Source organism: Leucopleurus acutus (genome assembly GCF_964270905.1).
Source record: "Leucopleurus acutus genome assembly, chromosome: 13".
Classification (NCBI taxonomy): Eukaryota; Metazoa; Chordata; class Mammalia; order Artiodactyla; family Delphinidae; genus Leucopleurus; species Leucopleurus acutus.
Genome location: NC_139155.1, coordinates 64329555 through 64346785, shown reverse-complemented (window position 1 = coordinate 64346785; position 17231 = coordinate 64329555). Strand labels below are relative to the sequence as shown.

Genomic DNA, 17231 nt, shown 5'->3' with positions numbered 1-17231 from the left:
CGGCGGTCGCGAGCGCCGGGCGTGGCCCCCTCCCCCCGATGCGGTGCACGATGGTCGGCTCCGAGGCAGGGCCTCCGCAAGCTTCTGGCGGAAGGAGTTTGCGCGGCGCCGGCTACGGGCGTACGGGAGCTTCTGTAGGTTCTCTGCGATACTGCAGCTGCCCCGTGGTCAGAGAGCGCCCCTCGCCTCGGCCGCGCCCGGCTCCTCCCGCCTGCTCCAGGCCGAGCGCTGGCGCCATGTCGGTCTATCCCCGAAGCTACAACCCGTTCGACGACGACGCGGAGGACGAGGGCGTCCGGCCGGCGCCGTGGACGGACAACCGCGACCTCGCGGACTGGCCCGGCGCTCCCGCCGACCGGCAGCAGGCCCTGCGGCAGGAGGTGTTGCGCCGGGCCGAGGCCACGGCCGCCAGCACCGGCAGGTCCCTGTCCCTGATGTACGAGTCCGAGAGGATCGGGGTCGCCTCCTCCGAGGTGAGTCCGCGGTCGCCGGGGCTCCTGGGGGCTCGACCGGTCAGCCAGGACGGGTCTTGTGTACTTTGGTGACTGGACGGTCGGTAACAATCTGTTAGCTACGTAGAGACGCGCGTTTTCACACCCGAAAGGGGCAGTTTGCCCCTGGCGATCTCCTGAGCTTAGTCCACAGGGTTGTTGTTTTTCTACGCTTCGTCAGGGGTCATTTCCACGCTGTTCGGTCCAGGTAAGTAGGGATTCTAGACAGCAGACCCCAGGTTAGGGACGTGGAGGGTCTGTTTCTTTTACACATTTCCTGGACAGAAGCCTGGCCCGTGGCTTCAGCCCTTCCTCCTGGAGTGACCCAGCGAGGACTGTGCCTGCTGGTGTCAAGCGTCCGAGGAGATGGACCTTGGGTTCTTACCGGCACTGAGCGCTCCTCCGCCTCGCTAGGAGGGGAGTGAAGGTCTTGTCTGCCTGGACACTGCTGAGTGCGCCGGGGCCCGAGTCTGGTCGAGTCTAGGGCCTTACGTTTCCTTCCTGATCCCGACGAAGATGTCCTAGAGAGACGGGGGCGGTCTGTGACAGTTTGCCGTCCCAGCTTAGCTTCTGCAGTTCTTCTTAACGTCCATAGGTGGTTTCAGAGAGTAGGACCTTGGGTAAGAGCTGTTCTTTCTTAGGCACCACATTCTCGCCTCAGCGTACTAATGACAGTTGTGTTGGGCATTTCTTTAGAAAGTTTTAAAAAATGTAATAACCTGTGATTGCTATATCAGCTAAAAATAATTCAATTTAAGCATTTGTAGTTCTGGAAGCTAAAGCATCATGTTCTTCCCTGGGTCTCTTCGTAATTCTTTTCTCTGGGAAAGTTCCCTCTGACCTGGTCACTTACAGTCTTGGCCAGTCTTGAGGTCCATCCCATCATTCTCCCGTTACCACCTCCTTGGGTTATCTCCCTTCCCCACTTCTCCTTATCACCTGATCCCTCAGTGGCCCACCTGCCTGTCTTTAGCCTCATTGAGGAAGTTTTGCTTGTGTCTACTGGATTCCTACATTACAGTCTAAATGGAAAATGTTGACTTAAATTTGGGAGGACTGCCTGAGGTCTTAGGGCCCAGGTGGAGGGGTCACTTGATTAAGGGTCCCAGGCCCAAGGAAGCCAACTAAGAACTGTTTAAAAAGCCATCTTTGGGGACTTTACTGGTGGTCCAGTAGTTAAGACTGTACTTCCAATGCAGGGGACGCGGGTTCGATCACTGGTCAGGGAACTAAGATCCCACATGCCAAGCAGCACAGCCAAAAATAAAGACATCTTTGGCAACTGAGAACGGGTGAAGTAGGAAATCAGAGTGACAGAAAGTAGAATACTGTGGCAGAGGATACCCTGGATTCTGGCTTCTAAGGCTAAGGTGTAGATAGGAGGAGGAGGAGGGACTTCCCAAGGAAGAGAAGAGTCACGCAAAGGCACTGGCCCAACGCCACAGCTCCTGAGCAGGAAAGTGTCGCCCAGGAAGCCTTCCAGGAAAGGGCCTGGAGGAGGAGCTTAGGACCCAGTACAGTCAGAGGGAAGGTCAGGAGTGCCAAAAACACAGAGGATAACGTTGTTTCATAAGGATTGTGGTGACAAACCCCATGCTGCCCCAAAGTTCCTTCTTTCCTATAATGGGGACCATGAGAGCAAAGGCAGAGTGGCACCTCAGGCCATGAGGCTTGGCATGGCCAAGCCAGGTGTTGCTGTGAGAGGTACGGTATGATCATGACTGAGCAGGTGACAGCCTCTGTCATCAGTGCGATTACACATGGAATTTTTCCAGGATTGAATCAGTTCTCAATTATTGGAGGCCCTGGGAGGCAGGAATGGTCAGCACCCCCGTCTCCACCCTACCCCATAATCTCCAAGTTGTCTTACTGTCTTTGAATCCCTTTCATCGCTCTTTCATTCCCCTGGGGGAATTGGGGGGGGTTGGTGGTGGCCTCTGTCCCAACAGACCCAAATCACCACTAAACTAACCTCCTAACTTAGACAGGTGCCCGTCACATACCCAGCTGAGAGGTGCCGAAACAGGACACATGTTTTAGACACTGAGGACTTGACTTTTTTAGGCCCAGCGTGGCAGCAGCGGCAAAGTTACTTAGTCAGGTCACCTCTAGTGAAGGAGAGCTGCCCTTCTCCTGAGAAACCTGTAGGGTTCGCCTCTCTGGAAGGCTCTCGCCTCAGGTCCTGACCCCACAGGATAGAGGAGAGGTGGGCTGACCTGGGGAGCACAGTGCAGAACCATAGAGACTTGTAGGCCACATGGCTTTTCCACTTCTCAGGCATGATTTGTTTCTTCTTTTCTTTCCCTAAGGTATAATTTTTGTGAAGTGATAATCTAGTCACAGGGTTCAAAATTGAGATGATACAGAAGGCTGTGAAGGCTGCTCCCACCCGCTGCCCCCCTACCCCCTGCCACTCACATTCTGTTCCTGCAGTGTCCCTGTGGAGATATTCTGTGTATAAAAACATGCTTAGGGCTTCCCTTGTGGCGCAGTGGTTGAGAGTCCACCTGCCGATGCAGGGGATGCGGGTTTGTGCCCCGGTCCGGGAAGATCCCACATGCTGTGGAGCGTCTGGGCCCGTGAGCCATGGCTGCTGAGCCTGTGCATCCGGAGCCTGTGCTCCGCAGCGGGAGGGGCCACAACGGTGAGAGGCCCATGTACCGCAAAAAAACATGCTTATACTTATCTTTTTCTTTTTTTTTATAATTTTAACTTAAGCAGAAGTGTTCTGTATATTCCACACTGCACGTTGCTTGACAAGGTGGAGGGCATTCCATAGCAACACGTGATGCGCTGCTCTTTTTTTTTTTTTTGGCCACACCGAGTGGCTTGTGGGATCCTAGTTCCCCAACCAGGGATTGAGCCCAGCCCAGCAGTGGAAGCGCAGAGTCCTAACCATTGGACTGCCAGGGAAGTCCCATGCTCTTTCTGCGTCGTGGTCCCTCTAGTGGATGGCTTCTGTTTCTGCGACCAGTCCCCTAATGGTTTGCCTGTTTGTGTCCCACGTGGACGCAGTCTTCATGTGCCCTTTCACCACCCTGGCCAAGGAGACCGCCTGCCCCCTCTGGCTGCTGAGCACGCGCCAGTGATGTTTTGTGGGGCCCAGGGTCTCAGTTCAGGGAGTCCAGCAACAAACCTTGGATGAGGGCCTGAGTGGCCAGCTTGGTTAGCATCAGCAGAAGGGGAGTCAGGCCAGGATGCTCTCAGCAGCCCGGCCAGCACATCCTGCACACGGTCTCGTGTGGGGCCCCCTCACCTCATTGAGTCTTTCCAGCACTCGACAGTCGCCAAACCCTGCTGGGCCTTCAGTTCAGAGAGGTGGGCCACATGGGGACGGACACCTGTGCAGCCTGGGAACGGAGGCCATCGCAGCCCTCTGTTCTGGGTGTCCCCGTGAGTTGGGGTGGTGCCCTCATCCTCTGGGCAGACCCGTCCCCTCTCCAGGTGAGGGGCTGTACTGACCAGAGCCTCACCTCCAATGCAGCCCGGGCTGGTTCTGATGCAGCCAGAGTTCTTAGCACAACCCTATCCTGAAGCAGAAGCTGATGGGGGGAGACGATCAGCTGCTCGGTTAAGTAATTCCCAGTAGATTTTATAAAGGATCAGTGATTGAATTCGACTGTTAAAAAGTTCTAGGATCAAACTTGCTGGCTTCTTAGCTGTGAGGCACCTTGTGAGGCCAGGTCTTTACCGTCCAGGCAGGTCATACATCCCACACCAGCGCCGTGGCATCTGGCTGTGTCTGCTGCTCCTTCCTAAAATGTTCACCTGTGGCCTCCATGGTGTCTGGGAGACCTTGCTTTGCTGACCAGGAGTTGTGCTGGGGAAGCCCAGGGGCTGTCTGCTCTGCAGCCTTCTGCCTCTGAGAGTGAGAAGTGCTGTTTAGAGGTGTTGTGGGGGTCCCCAAGAGCACCCTCAGGTTTAACGATTCCCTAGAAGGACTCAGAATTAGTAGAGCTGTTATACTCACGGTTGTGGTTTGTTACAGCAAAAGGATGCAGATTAAAATCCTCAAGGGAGACAAGCTGGTGGGCAGAGTCCAGGAGAGCAAGCACAGCTTCCCTTTGTCCCCTCTCTGTGGAGTTGTGTGTGCAGCCCGCACTCCCCCCACTGTGACGTGGGACATCCAGGAGGCACGGCTGCCCGCCTGGCTGACTAGAGTCTCCAGCCCCTCCAGAGGTCACACTGTGTGGCTCAAGGCCCCCCACCCTGTAAACCACATTGCTGGTGCAGACTGTCAGGCTGACCTGAGGACTCTGGGAAGCAAAGTCACTCTTCAGGCTAATACGAGGGCAAGGAGCCAGACAAGGCCTTTCTCGGGAACACACGGTGTGAGCGGCCTGGGCAGCCTGCACATGCAGCGAGGGGCACCAACCTTTGCCCTTGGTGGTTCTCTTGCCACCTAAGACCACTCTACAACTGTCACTCCTGCCGGGACGGAGCCCCGCATTCAAGCATGTTCCCCGCCAGCTCCTGCGTCCCTGCTGGTGCGTATGTGTGTCATGCTCCCTGGGAAGGGGAGCAACATTGATGGGGGTAACTCTCAAGTTTCTAGATTCAGCGTATCGACTCCAGATCGACCTCTGCCTGCTGGTTGTTCAAAACCAGAGTTTAATCGCAATCAGGACGAGACACTTAATGCTGGCACCTTCCCCTCCAGAGCTCGGGCGGGACTCAGGTTAGGGTGGGGGCTGCGCCATCCCCAAGTGCTGGCTGAGGATTTACAGAGAGCCTTCCTCTGCGGGTGACGGGGAGCTACAGAAGGTGCAATGCCATCACGTCTCATCCTCCCTAGGAACTCGTGCGCCAGCGAGGGGCCTTGGAGCGCACAGAGAAGATGGTGGACAAGATGGAGCAGGATCTGAAGACCAGCCAGAAGCACATCAACAGCATCAAGAGTGTGTTCGGAGGGCTCGTCAATTACTTCAGAACCAAACCCTCAGAGACCCCACCTGCGCAGAATGGCACCCTTGCCCCCCAGCCCAGCAGCAGGTGAGCGGTGCCCGTCTGGCCGGAGCAAAGCAGCAGACGGGGGTTTAGTGCGGGTGGCCGAGCCTTTCAGGACACTTCTCATGCCTTAAAGGGACCAAAGGACCCTGAAAGTTACTCACTGGGAGGGATTTGTCTTCAGACATTTTGAAACAAGAAGTGTTCTCCACTGCTCTTGATTGTGTGATGTGACCGCTGTTCAGTCTGCAAACTGTGCGTGAATTGGGTCTCCATAAATTACTGCTCCTGGTAATTTGAAAGAGAGAATGTTCACTCTAATCAGTATAAATGTGACTCACTTCACAGAATTTTTGCTTTAAAAAGTTTTCATGTCCAGCTTCCCCATATCTAATTCAAGTTGCCCATTGATTATCATTTTAAAATCAGAGATTATTTTCCTCAAAATTTTTGGCTAGAGGTATAATAAAATCATACTGCAATTTTGGCTGGCATATAAATGCCATGTGTTCAAACGTAAAATAATTTAGTTTCTGCTAAAACATGATTGTTGCTCATATGTCAGATCATTGTATCTGTCTTTTATCATAAAGACAATATCACCACATTACAGAAAATCTGCACCTTACCTACCGTAACACAAAGAATGTAGGTTGCTCCCCTTATTCAGTGTTTTCATAATTGCAGTTAGAATATTCATTTGGCTTTGTATCTTGGTCAGAAGAGGCATTTGATTTTCTCACATGGGCACTGTTAGAAAAGACTGCACTGTCACAGGTGCTTTTCCTTTATAAAAGTTTTCTTCTTCTCGTAACTTTTATCCAAAGATTGAAAGAAGCCATAAGTACAAGTAAAGACCAGGAGGCACAGTACCAGACCAGCCACCCAAACCTCAGGAAGCTCAATGACTCAGGTCAGTGCTCCCGCCCACACACGGGTTCTGCGGGGACACCTTGCACTGGGTAGGGGCGTCGGGGGCCTCAGTGCCTCTCTCAGGGAGCAGGGGGTGTGCGTTATGGCAGGTTCAGCCCTGCTCCCCCGTGGAGGGAGGGATAAGGGAGTGGGAGCCTGGCCTGTATAGCTCTGAGATCTTCAGGCAGGGAAACACCTATGCTGAGTAGGATATGACCCCCCGGACATCCACGCCTTAATCCCCAGGCCCCAGGAATATGTCAGGTCACATGGCAAAAGGGGAATCGTGGTCGCAGAGGGAAGTACAGTTGTTGATCGGCTGACTTGAGTTGGGGAGATTATCCTGGGTTTTCCGGTTGGACCCAGTGAAATCGCAAAGGTCCTTTGCAAGTGGGAAGGAGGCAGAGGAGAGAGTGATGGAGTGAGAGGTTTGAAGGTGCCGGGCAGCTGGCTCTCAGGTGGAGGAGGGGCCGCTGCTAAGGATTGACCTCCAGGGGCTGGAAGGGGCCGGGAATCGGATTCTCCCTAAGTGCCTCCAGGGGAACCAGCCCCACTGACACCTGGGTCTGAGACCGGGGAGACCCAGGTTGGACGTCTGACTTCCAGAACCAAAGGATGGTTTGTGGTATTTTGTTGCAGTGACAGAAGGAGGCTAATGTAGCCCCTGAGCCCCAGTGGGCGCAGAAGCGGCCGTGTGGACAAGGAGTGTGAGATAGGAGGTGTTTTGTGTCAGATCGTCCCATTAATATCAAATGATGGGCCCAGAAACATCCCTCATCTGGAAAGGAATCAAGGCCTCCCGGGGGCTCTGTCGACCCCTAGAGAGCCAGGCACATTGGAAGTAACCAGATGCTTCCTGTGCCGCCTGCGGGCACAGCCGAGGGGAGGCCTGGCGGAGGAGGGCCCGGAGGTTCATCTGGGAAGGCAAAAGCTGCAGAGGAAGTGGGAGAAGACTGTGCGCTGAGGGGCTTCCGTAGGCCATGCTGAAGGAGAGACCCCAAGTCTAGAAAGAGATGGTCCCCAGAAGACATACCCTGGGTGACAGGGCTTTTCTGTGTGCATTTGGAAACTGAGGTTCAGAGAAGATTTCTGGGGGCAAATGTGCATCATTTAACGTTTCTTTTTCCGGAGCCTGTGTGGGTTTGCGTGGTGGCTGCTCCAACTGCCATACCATTACGTGCATGAATCTCTTTCCTGAGCTCGAGGGTCCGTGGCTGACCAGGTGACCCATAGGCTGGGGTTCTTTGATCTCCGAGGGGCTGCCCTCAGGAAGCGTCTCCCTCCCGCCCCTTCCCTGTCCCCCGCCTGCCTCTCTCAGTGGCCTCAGAACCAACCGCCTTAGTCCTTCCACCCGTTTTCCAGATTAAGATGAGTTTTGTGAAGCGGCATTTCAAGTGTGTCGGTTAACCGTCCTCCTGGTGTTTCTTTGTCAACTCAGATGCCATCCCTGGAGGGGCCGATTCTGCCATGAGCTCTGAGGCTTACCCAAGGAACCCGCACCTGCGCACCTGTCACCAGAGGATTGACAGCAACCTCGGTAAGACCAGAGCACCGCCACCAGCACCACGGCTTGCGTGCGCCGGGGCCCCCCGTTGTCCACCCCTGCACACACACACGCACGTGCGCGTGTGCAACATCCCAGCCCCTCACCCTCTCTGGGGTCTGCCCGCTTGTCTCCGTCCCCACCTCTTGTCTGGGAGGTGACAGTGACAGGGTCAGGGTCTGGGGACTACGCTGTGCAGCCTGGGCTCTGCCCACCCCCCTCACCACCCGGCCATGCCACCCTGCTTCCTCCGTGTGCCCTGGGCTCGGGCAGGGTCAGGTGAGCAAAACTGGAAGGCTCGCGGGAGGCGGCCCAGCAGGTCAGGCATACATGGGGCCAGCAGCACCTTGGCCGCGTGGCCAGGCACCCTGCTTCCTGGGCCTCGGGCTCCAGGGCGCCCTGTTGTAACCACATACCTGCTGGCTTCTCTGGTGTCTCCCTAACCAGTCTCCAGAAACACAGGAGAAGTTCAGTTTTGTCCCTACTTTACACCCAGGGCCCAGAAGGCGAAAATGGAGAGAGGAGGGGGTTATTTGCAGTCGGGTGGAGGAGTTGGCCCCTCAGCAGCCCCCTCTGACCTTTGCTCCCTGCGTGTGAACCTCCCCCATGGCCAGCCAGGTCGCTTGCCAACCCTCCTTCCCCTTAGGGGATGGCAAAGAGGGTGAGACAGAAAGGAATGCTTCCCCTGCTCTCTCCTCCCAGGGGACACGGGCCCCCAGCTCTCCCAGGGCAGTGCCCACTCCAGCAGCCCGGGCTACTGGTACAGACAACACGTGAGGCAGACCCACATCCTTTATTTAACCTTCATTTAACCTTTGTTTCTCAGCACATAGACTCATTGTAGAAAACTGTGAAGTTAGGCAAGTGCCCTAAGGAAACCAAGACCCAAATTCCACCGTCCAGCAGTGACAACTGCTTTGGTGTCATTCCTTCTGTTTCTCCACCCTGAACCTCAACTGCTGTCTGCCCTCGGAGCCCAGGGGCACCCCGGAGGTCACTGCTTGCTTGTCCTCTGGACTCGGCCCTGGAGCCGAAGGCATCAGGCAGAGGGTGTATTTGCCAGGCCTGACACAAGAGAAACACAGGGACTGGCGGGCCCCCCGTCCTCCCCACCAAAGGTTTCCCCACCAAGAAAGGCTGGCACTGGTGCCTGCTGGGGGGAAGACCTATTGCAGGGGGTGAGATTCAGGAATGCAGGGAGTGCAGCAGGAAGAAGACCAAGGACAGCCTACCCCAGAGGCTGAGGGTGTGCATTGGGACGGCAGGGTGAGCGGGACACAGAGCAGCGCAGGGGACCCCAGCACGGCCGTCCATGGGCCCTGCTGATGGGGCCACACCACTGCCCCGGGCAGGTCCCTCTGCCTCCTGGACGCCCGGCCCTGCTGGCGGTCCCTTGCCAGGCGGCCCTCCCTGATCCAGCTTCTCACCCCAGTGCAGCTCCTTGTGGGTCCCAAGCCGTCCCAGCTGCCGGCAGCTCCATGAGACCTGGGTGGCCTTACAGCTGTCAGTGTCCATGGGACACAGGGGCACAGGCTTTCTTTTCTTTTCTTTTCTTTTCGTTGTTTTTGTTGCGTTGGGTCTTTGTTGCTGCATGCCGGCTTTCTCTAGTTGCAGAGAGCGGGGGCTACTTTTTTTTTTTTTTTTGCGGTACACGGGCCTCTCACCGCTGTGGCCCCTCCCGCTGCGGAGCACAGGCTCCAGACACGCAGGCCCAGCAGCCATGGCCCATGGGCCCAGCCGCTCCGCGGCACACGGGATCCTCCCGGACTGGGGCGCAAACCCGCATCCCCTGCATCGGCAGGCGGACTCCCAACCACTGCGCCACCAGGGAAGCCCCGGGGCCTACTCTTTGTTGCAGGGCACAGGCTTCTCATTGCGGTGCCTTCTCTTGTTGCAGAGCACGGGCTCTAGGCATGCAGGCTTCAGTAGTTGTGGCATGCGGGCTCAGTAGTTGTGGCACATGGGCTTAGTTGCTCTGTGGCACGTGGGATCTTCCTGGACCAGGAATCAAACCCGTGTCCCCTGCATTGGCAGATGGATTCTTTTTTTTTTTTTTTTTTGCGGTACGTGGGCCTCTCACTGTTGTGGCCTCTCCCGTTGCGGAGCACAGGCTCCAGACACGAAGGCTCAGCGGCCATGGCTCACGGGCCCAGCCGCTCCGCGGCATGTGGGATCTTCCCGGACCGGGGCATGAATCCACGTCCCCTGCATCGGCAGGCAGACACTCAACCACTGCACCACCAGGGAAGCCCTGGCAGATGGATTCTTAACCACTGCGCCACTAGGGAAGTCCCAGGAAGACCATTTCTAAAAAATCTGATTCTGCTTAGATTTATGGTGCCATTGCCAGCTATTTGTGTATTTTGACCTTTTTCACTTAATGTTTTATCTTTAACTTAGTGAAAAGGCTTACAAAGCACCACCTCTTTTGTTTTCCCCCAGCTCTTTCCTAGTAAAAGGGCAGAAAGCAGCTCTGGGTGTGACCCCGTCCCCATACCCTGTGCACATGCACACACACATTCAGGGCACACACATGCGCGTGCACACACACACACACACACACACACACACAGGGAAGGGGCTTTATATTCATCTGGACAGAGTCAGTCACGTCACGACTCCCCTCTGCGGTCTGCACAGCCCCATCAGGGGACCCCGGGCCCCTTGGCTGGTCTCCTCCCCACTCATGGTCAGTTCTTTCTTTGTCACTGTGCTAAGGAAGCCCTTCACATACTCGAGGCTGACCGTGTTCTTATAGAATTTATTTCTCTTAAAAATGAATTGAGATTGATTTTTACAACTTTTTTAAAAGAAGGGAAATACTTGTTATAAAGACTGGAAAAGCCTGAGCTGTATCTCAGATGTGTTTCCAAATGGGGATCTTCCTCTTTGCCACTCTGGACCTGTGCTTGACCCAGCTTTAGGGAGCTGGGGATGTAAGGTTCAAAGGCAGCTGAAAGGTGTGTGGCTCTATATGAATTTCTAAAATAAACACCATGTACTAACAGTGGGTGTCCTGGTGGGTGGCAGGGAGGAGTGGCTTTCCTGTTAAGCGCTACTGCTTTCTCTTCACTTGCACATGTTTTGGAGCATGTAACCAACGCCCTGGCATCTGGCCTGTCTTCCAGGAAGGAGGGGTCAGTGACTGCAGTGCTGCCGAGCCCATGGGGGGAGCATCTGGGGTTGCAGGTCCCGATGCTGTGACTTGGCTCAGGCCCGTGTGTGCTCTCCTATCCCGCAGATGAGCTGTCCGTGGGCCTGGGCCGGCTGAAGGACATCGCCCTGGGGATGCAGACAGAGATTGAGGAGCAGGACGACATTCTTGACCGCCTCACAACCAAAGTGGACAAGTTAGACGTCAACATCAAGAGTACAGAGAGGAAAGTTCGGCAGCTTTGAAGACGGAGGCGGATTTCCACTCCATCGTGATGAAAAGATTTGAAAGGTCTTCTTTTAAACGCCCAAGAAATTTCAGTTATTACTTTAGAATGTGATTTCACATGTGTTTGCAAATGTTGTAACAGAGTGGGTCTCAAAAGAGGTTTTGTTGTAGAGAAAGCATGTGCCCCACTTCTCTGAGGCCCTGACTGGAGGTGTGCGGGCAGAGTGGTGGTCATGCCGGCCTCTGCTTCTGTCTGTTGTGCTTCTCGTCCCCAGGCCTCCGCGAGGTAGAGCGCTGAGGGCCATGTGACCCGTGTTTGTGGGCATCCTTCTCCCCCCGACCCCCACGAGCACATTGTGATGCTCTGAGCCCCTTAGCAGGCGTTTGATTTTAGTAGGAGGGGGTTCAGACCAGCCCTGCTCACTGTGATGCCTGGAAGCACATAGGGAGCTAGGTGAGCCCCGCTGCCCCTGCACAGGGTCAGGAATACGTTCTGCCCTGGCTGGAGGCTCCCTGGCCAGCTGTCTGAGGCCTGCAGAGCGTGAGAGAGGAGCATCACACAGACGTGCTCCACCAAGCTCCCTGCCCTCAGGTCATCTGGACCAGGCCCCCCATCCAAACATGTTTACTCGGTGCCTGGGGTCCCCTGGCCCATCCAGGATTCCCACCCACTCTTCTGTGCTGCTGGCAACATGCCTTGACCCATCACTTGATTCTCTGGCCCCAGTTTTAGGACTGGAGCTCCACTAATGACACTGACTGTGCACAGAAGGTTATGGCTTTAAAAAAAGCCCAGATGTTATCATTCTACCTGGCCTAGCTTGTTCTCTCTTCCTTTTACAAAAAAAGAGAATCATTTAAAAGTACTAATTAAAATTGATTTCTGTACTTAAAGGAATTTCTTGACATTGGTACCTCCAACAAAATAATTGAAGCCACGAGGTCCTGGTCTTTTTAAAAGCAAATAAATTAAAATATTTTGAAGATGGTGAAAGGGACTGATTTTAATAAGACAGATTAGGTTGGAAACCTTAAAATCACAGTGCCTTTCACCCTGAAACCTGGCCCCGGCACGGTGACCTTCACCACTTTGGTTCAGTAGAATATAAACAAAGTCCCTTAAAGCAAAGGAACGTCTTTAAGGGGCAGCAGCAATGCAACAGCGTTTATGTAGCAATTCAAATATAAAAGTTCCATTCCATAATGCCTGACTTTCCTAAAAACACTGACAGCCTCTATGGGCAGACACATCTTTCTGTCATGTTCCAGCCGCCCTGCGAGTCTGACCCACATCACTGGGAATATCACAGGGCGTTTGGATGCTGTGGAAGGTAATCAGACCCACATCTGCTTATCACAAGCCCATCATGGTTGTTCTCCTGGTAACTGGAAAAAGGAAGAATTTTACATGTCCACCCGACCCACACTGAACGAGTTCACAGGGCCTCCAGCAAAAAGGCTGCTCCAAAGCGTGACACCAGGATGCAGGGCAGCCTGGGGGTGCCTGTCCACCCGGCATGTTCCAGGGTTTTCCTCCCTGACGCCTTCTTCAATGGGTGTCATGATAACTGTTCCTGCTCCTTGCCCTCAGGCATAGACACGTGGAGATTAGTCAGCACGCCTAGACCTGAGCTTCTCCGTTCAAATAAATACAGACAAAGGCCACTGACAAACACTGTCTGCAGCCCTCCTCTCACATAATGGGGTTAGTGATTTAACCAATTTGAAGCAAAGTAGCACCTTATTTTGTGTCTTTTGTTGGATTGATGAAGCCCATCACCACCACCCCCTTTTTTACCCCAAGCTGTGGAGGGAGAGTTGCCCTCACTCTTCTAGAAACGTTTCCCTCACACATGTCTCCCCATATATTTGGTTCTGTTCTTGTTCAGATCCCTCATTCTAAAGCCTGGGCCAAGGGCCTGTCTCATCCTCGTTCTGGGCAGCATCTCTGCCAGGTCCCCACCTGCTCCCGCACCCACTGAGGGCCAGTGGCTGCTGCTTCACACAGCAGAGCCGCTCACACTTTCAGAGAACAAAGCAGGACCAGAGGAGCCTCCAGGACCTGCGTGTGGTAACTGTGAGCAGAGGAAAACTCTGCCCTCTGGACGCACGTGTCAGGGAGAAATGGGGGTACCCGGCCGGGGTTGTCCTTCTTGCCACATGGGGTCCAGAAGACAGATCTGGAATTCCATGGTCAACCTGGAAACAAACTGTGCCTTCCAAAAAGTGGCTTTTCTAACTCAAGGTTGGTTACATGTTAAGTGTGCTCCTAACTTAACAATAAGTGCGTTTTCCTTCGGAGGAACTTTTTAACGTAGTGATTTGTAGTTAACAGTGGCAGGTTGCCTCGTGGACATCTTTTTTGTGTTATATAGGAAAGGAGACCTGAATTTACCTCAGGTGGCAAGAATGGAAGTACATAAGTGCTTTTTTTTTTTTTTTTTTGTGGTACGCGGGCCTTTCACTGTTGTGGCCTCTCCCGTTGCAGAGCACAGGCTCCGGACGCGCAGGCTCAGCGGCCATGGCTCACGGGCCCAGCAGCTCCGCGGCACGTGGGATCCTCCCGGACTGGGGCACGAACCTGCGTCCCCTGCATCGGCAGGCGGACTCTCAACCACGGCGCCACCAGGGAAGCCCACATAAGTGCATTTTAATTTCTCTTTCTTTAACTTCTTTTTGTGAATATGTGATTTTAAGTGTACACCACAGCAAATTTAGTAAAAATCTTATACTTTGCCTACATAGGCCTTTTCTGCAGAATTTTTAAAGTTACCAATGTTGTTAAGCGTCTTCAGCTCTGATGGGTGAAATGTGTACAAAACGATGAGCGAGTCATTAAAAGTGCACATGGGAGGAGGAGCTTCTGCTCAGAGTGTGTCAGAGCAGCTCTTGTACTTCATGCCTTCAACTCAACAAATGACCATATTCCTTAAAATAAAATGTGAAGTTGTTTTTTAATCAAACTTTGCCTCCTGTGAGGTCCTTTTCAAAGAGCTGGTGGGGGGGGGGAACCCTCCTTGTTGAGTCCTCAGGTGTTTGGTTCTGGCTGCCACGTCTCGTGCTTCTTGAAAGCCTGTCAATCCATCTGTCCTGCCTCCCGGTGCCTCTGCAACGCTGTCCAGCTCAGGGCTTGGCACACCCTCAAGGTCCAGAGAGTGGATGTTTTAGGCTCACAGGCCAAACAGTATCTTCACATCATCTTCCCTGTGTCCATCCCTAATGACCTCACTTTAAGTTAATTACCTCTGTAAAGACCCTGTCTCCAAATGTCACGTTCTGAGGTTCTGGGGGGTTTAGGGCTTCAACATATTAATGTGGAGGGGGGTGGCAGGGACCTGACATCTGACAGCCTTTATCTCCTTGGTGGGAACAGAGAAAGAGGACGGTAGAGGTGGATCATCAGGGAACGGCTGTCAAAGGCCCAGCTGAGATGGGGACTCAGAAGGACCCTAGTAATTAACACCTTTTATAGACTTTTTTAAATAGTGGGGTTTCCAGCCCTGGAGTCACCAGGTGCTTTCGTGGCTGGAGTTCAAGAGCAGGCCTCCTGCCTGGGGCTGCCAGCAGAGCCGAAGAAGGCAAGTGAGAAGCCAGAGCTCTGGCCTGAGGCCTCAGGAGAGGGTCTGGCTCCTTGATTGGATCACCAGGCTGAAGTGTGGGCGCTGGCCCTGGAGCTTGGAGCAGAGGATGACTGACACAGATCTTTGCACTTTAGTGCCTCGGATTCTCCCAGAAGAATTCTCCTGAAGTCTAGGCAGGACCCGACTTGAAAGTAGGCCAAGAGCCAGGAGTGAAGCAAGTTGCATGAACGTGCACAACACTGCTTCCCCCACAGAGGCGGCTTTTAGGGCTTTGGACCCACAAAGGCCAGAGACAAACCTCAAACCAGGGGCACCTCCAGGCCATTTAGAAATTAAGTCAAAATCAAGTTCTGCTAGGGTTTGATTGACTTTGTTTTAACATTTTACTTTGAAGTTTCAGTTCTTGGAGACAGGCTGGTGCTAATCATGCCAACCCACCACTTAAAAACCTGCTCTGGGGCTTCCCTGGTGGCACAGTGGTTGAGAGTCCGCCTGCCAATGCAGGGGACGCGGGTTCGTGCCCTAGTCCGGGAAGATCCCACATGCCGCGGAGCAGCTGGGCCCGTGAGCCATGGCTGCTGAGCCTCCACGTCTGGAGCCTGTGCTCCGCAACGGGAGAGGCCACAACAGTGAGAGGCCCGCATACCGCAAAAAACAAAAACAAAAACAAAAAACCTGCTCTGGCTCCCACCATGGTTACAACAACAGTGCTTTTAGGGGAGCTAGCACATGATACTACTTCCACAGCCCCAAGTGGGGGTTCCAGGCCCACAGGCCAGAGCGGGCCAGTTTCTTACAGAGACTCACCAAAGTAACAATGACTATTTAATTTTATTTTTTATTATTTATTTATTTTTGGCCGCACCCCAGGGCTTGCAGGATCTTAGTTCCCCAACCAGGGATTGAACCCAGGCCCCAGCAGTGAAAACACTGAGTCCTAACCACTGGGCCACCAGGGAATTCCCAACAACGACTTTTAAAATGAGCTAGAAGGCCATAATTACTCATTTACAACAAGAAATATAATTGTCAAACAATTTAAGCTGGAGTGTAAGCTGCAAAGTCGATGGGACTCCGGAGCTTGTGCCCAGTGCAGGGTGAGCATTCAGCAGGTTTCTGTAAATGAATGGCTTAAAAGAAAACGAAGGCCAGAGGGGAGTGAAATTCTTGTCCAGTGGGTACGTGAAAATGTGCTCAACATCACTAGCCATCAGGGAAATGCAAGTCAAAACCACAATGAGCTATCACCTCACACCTGTCAGAAAGGCTGTCATCAAAAAGAAAACATAAAAAATGCTGGTGAGGGGCTTCCCTGGTGGCACAGTGGTTAAGAATCCACCTGCCAATGCAGGGGACACGGGTTCGATCCCTGGTCCGGGAAGATCCCACATGCCACGGAGCAACTAAGCCCACATGCCACAACTACTGAAGACCGCGTGCCTAGGGCCCATGCTCCACAGCAAGAGAAGCCACCGCAATGGGAAGCCCACGCACCACAACGAAGAATAGCCCCTGCTCGACGCAGCTAGAGAAAGCCTGCACACAGCAAGGAAGACCCAGTGCAGACAAAAATAAATAAATAAATAAAAAACACAGTGAGATATCACCTCATAGCCGTCAGAAAGGCTGTCATCAAAAAGACAACAAATAAGGGCTTCCCTGGTGGCGCAGTGGTTGAGAGTCCGCCTGCCGATGCAGGGGACACGTGTTCGTGCCCTGGTCCGGGAAGATCCCACATGCCGCGGAGCAGCTGGGCCCGTGAGCCATGGCCGCTGAGCCTCCACGTCCGGAGCCTGTGCTCCGCAACGGGAGAGGCCACAACAGTGAGAGGCCCGCGTACCGCAAAAAAAAAAAAAAAAAAAGACAACAAATAAAAAGTGTTGGTGAGGATGTGGAGAAAAGGGGAGACCCCTGTGCGTGGTTGGTGGGAATGTGAACTGGTGCAGCCACTGTGGAAAACAGTGTGGAGGTTCCTAAAAAAGTTAAAAATAGAACTATCATATGATCCAGCAATTCCACTTCTGGGTATTTATCCAAAGGAAACGAAATCACTATCTTGAAAAGGTATCTGAACCCCAATGTTCACTGCAGCACTATTTACAATAGCCAAGATGTGGAAGCAACCTAAGTATCCATCGACAGATGAATGGAAAAAGAAGATACGAGATACACACACACCCGAATATTATTCACCCATAAAAAATAAGGAAACCCTGCCATTTACAATAAAATGGATGGAACGTGAAGGCATTATGCTAAGTAAAATAAGTCAGACAGAGAAAGACAAATACTGTATGATCTCATTTATATGTGGAATCTAAAAAAAACAAAAACAGGTTCTTCCCTGGCGGTCCAGTGTTTAGAACTCAGTGCTT

At 53.3% G+C, this 17231-nt stretch overlaps 1 protein-coding gene across 1 annotated transcript; it reads left to right on the top strand.

The window, feature by feature from the left end:
* The first annotated feature begins 55 nt into the window (after positions 1–55).
* SNAP29 (synaptosome associated protein 29) lies at positions 56–14232 on the top strand. Its single transcript, XM_082853497.1, has 5 exons — positions 56–473; positions 5287–5483; positions 6266–6351; positions 7789–7887; positions 11135–14232. Exons 1-5 carry the CDS (start codon positions 237–239, stop codon positions 11290–11292), a joined length of 777 nt encoding a protein of 258 aa, XP_082709623.1. The 5' UTR covers positions 56–236; the 3' UTR covers positions 11293–14232.
* Positions 14233–17231: the final 2999 nt, after the last annotated feature.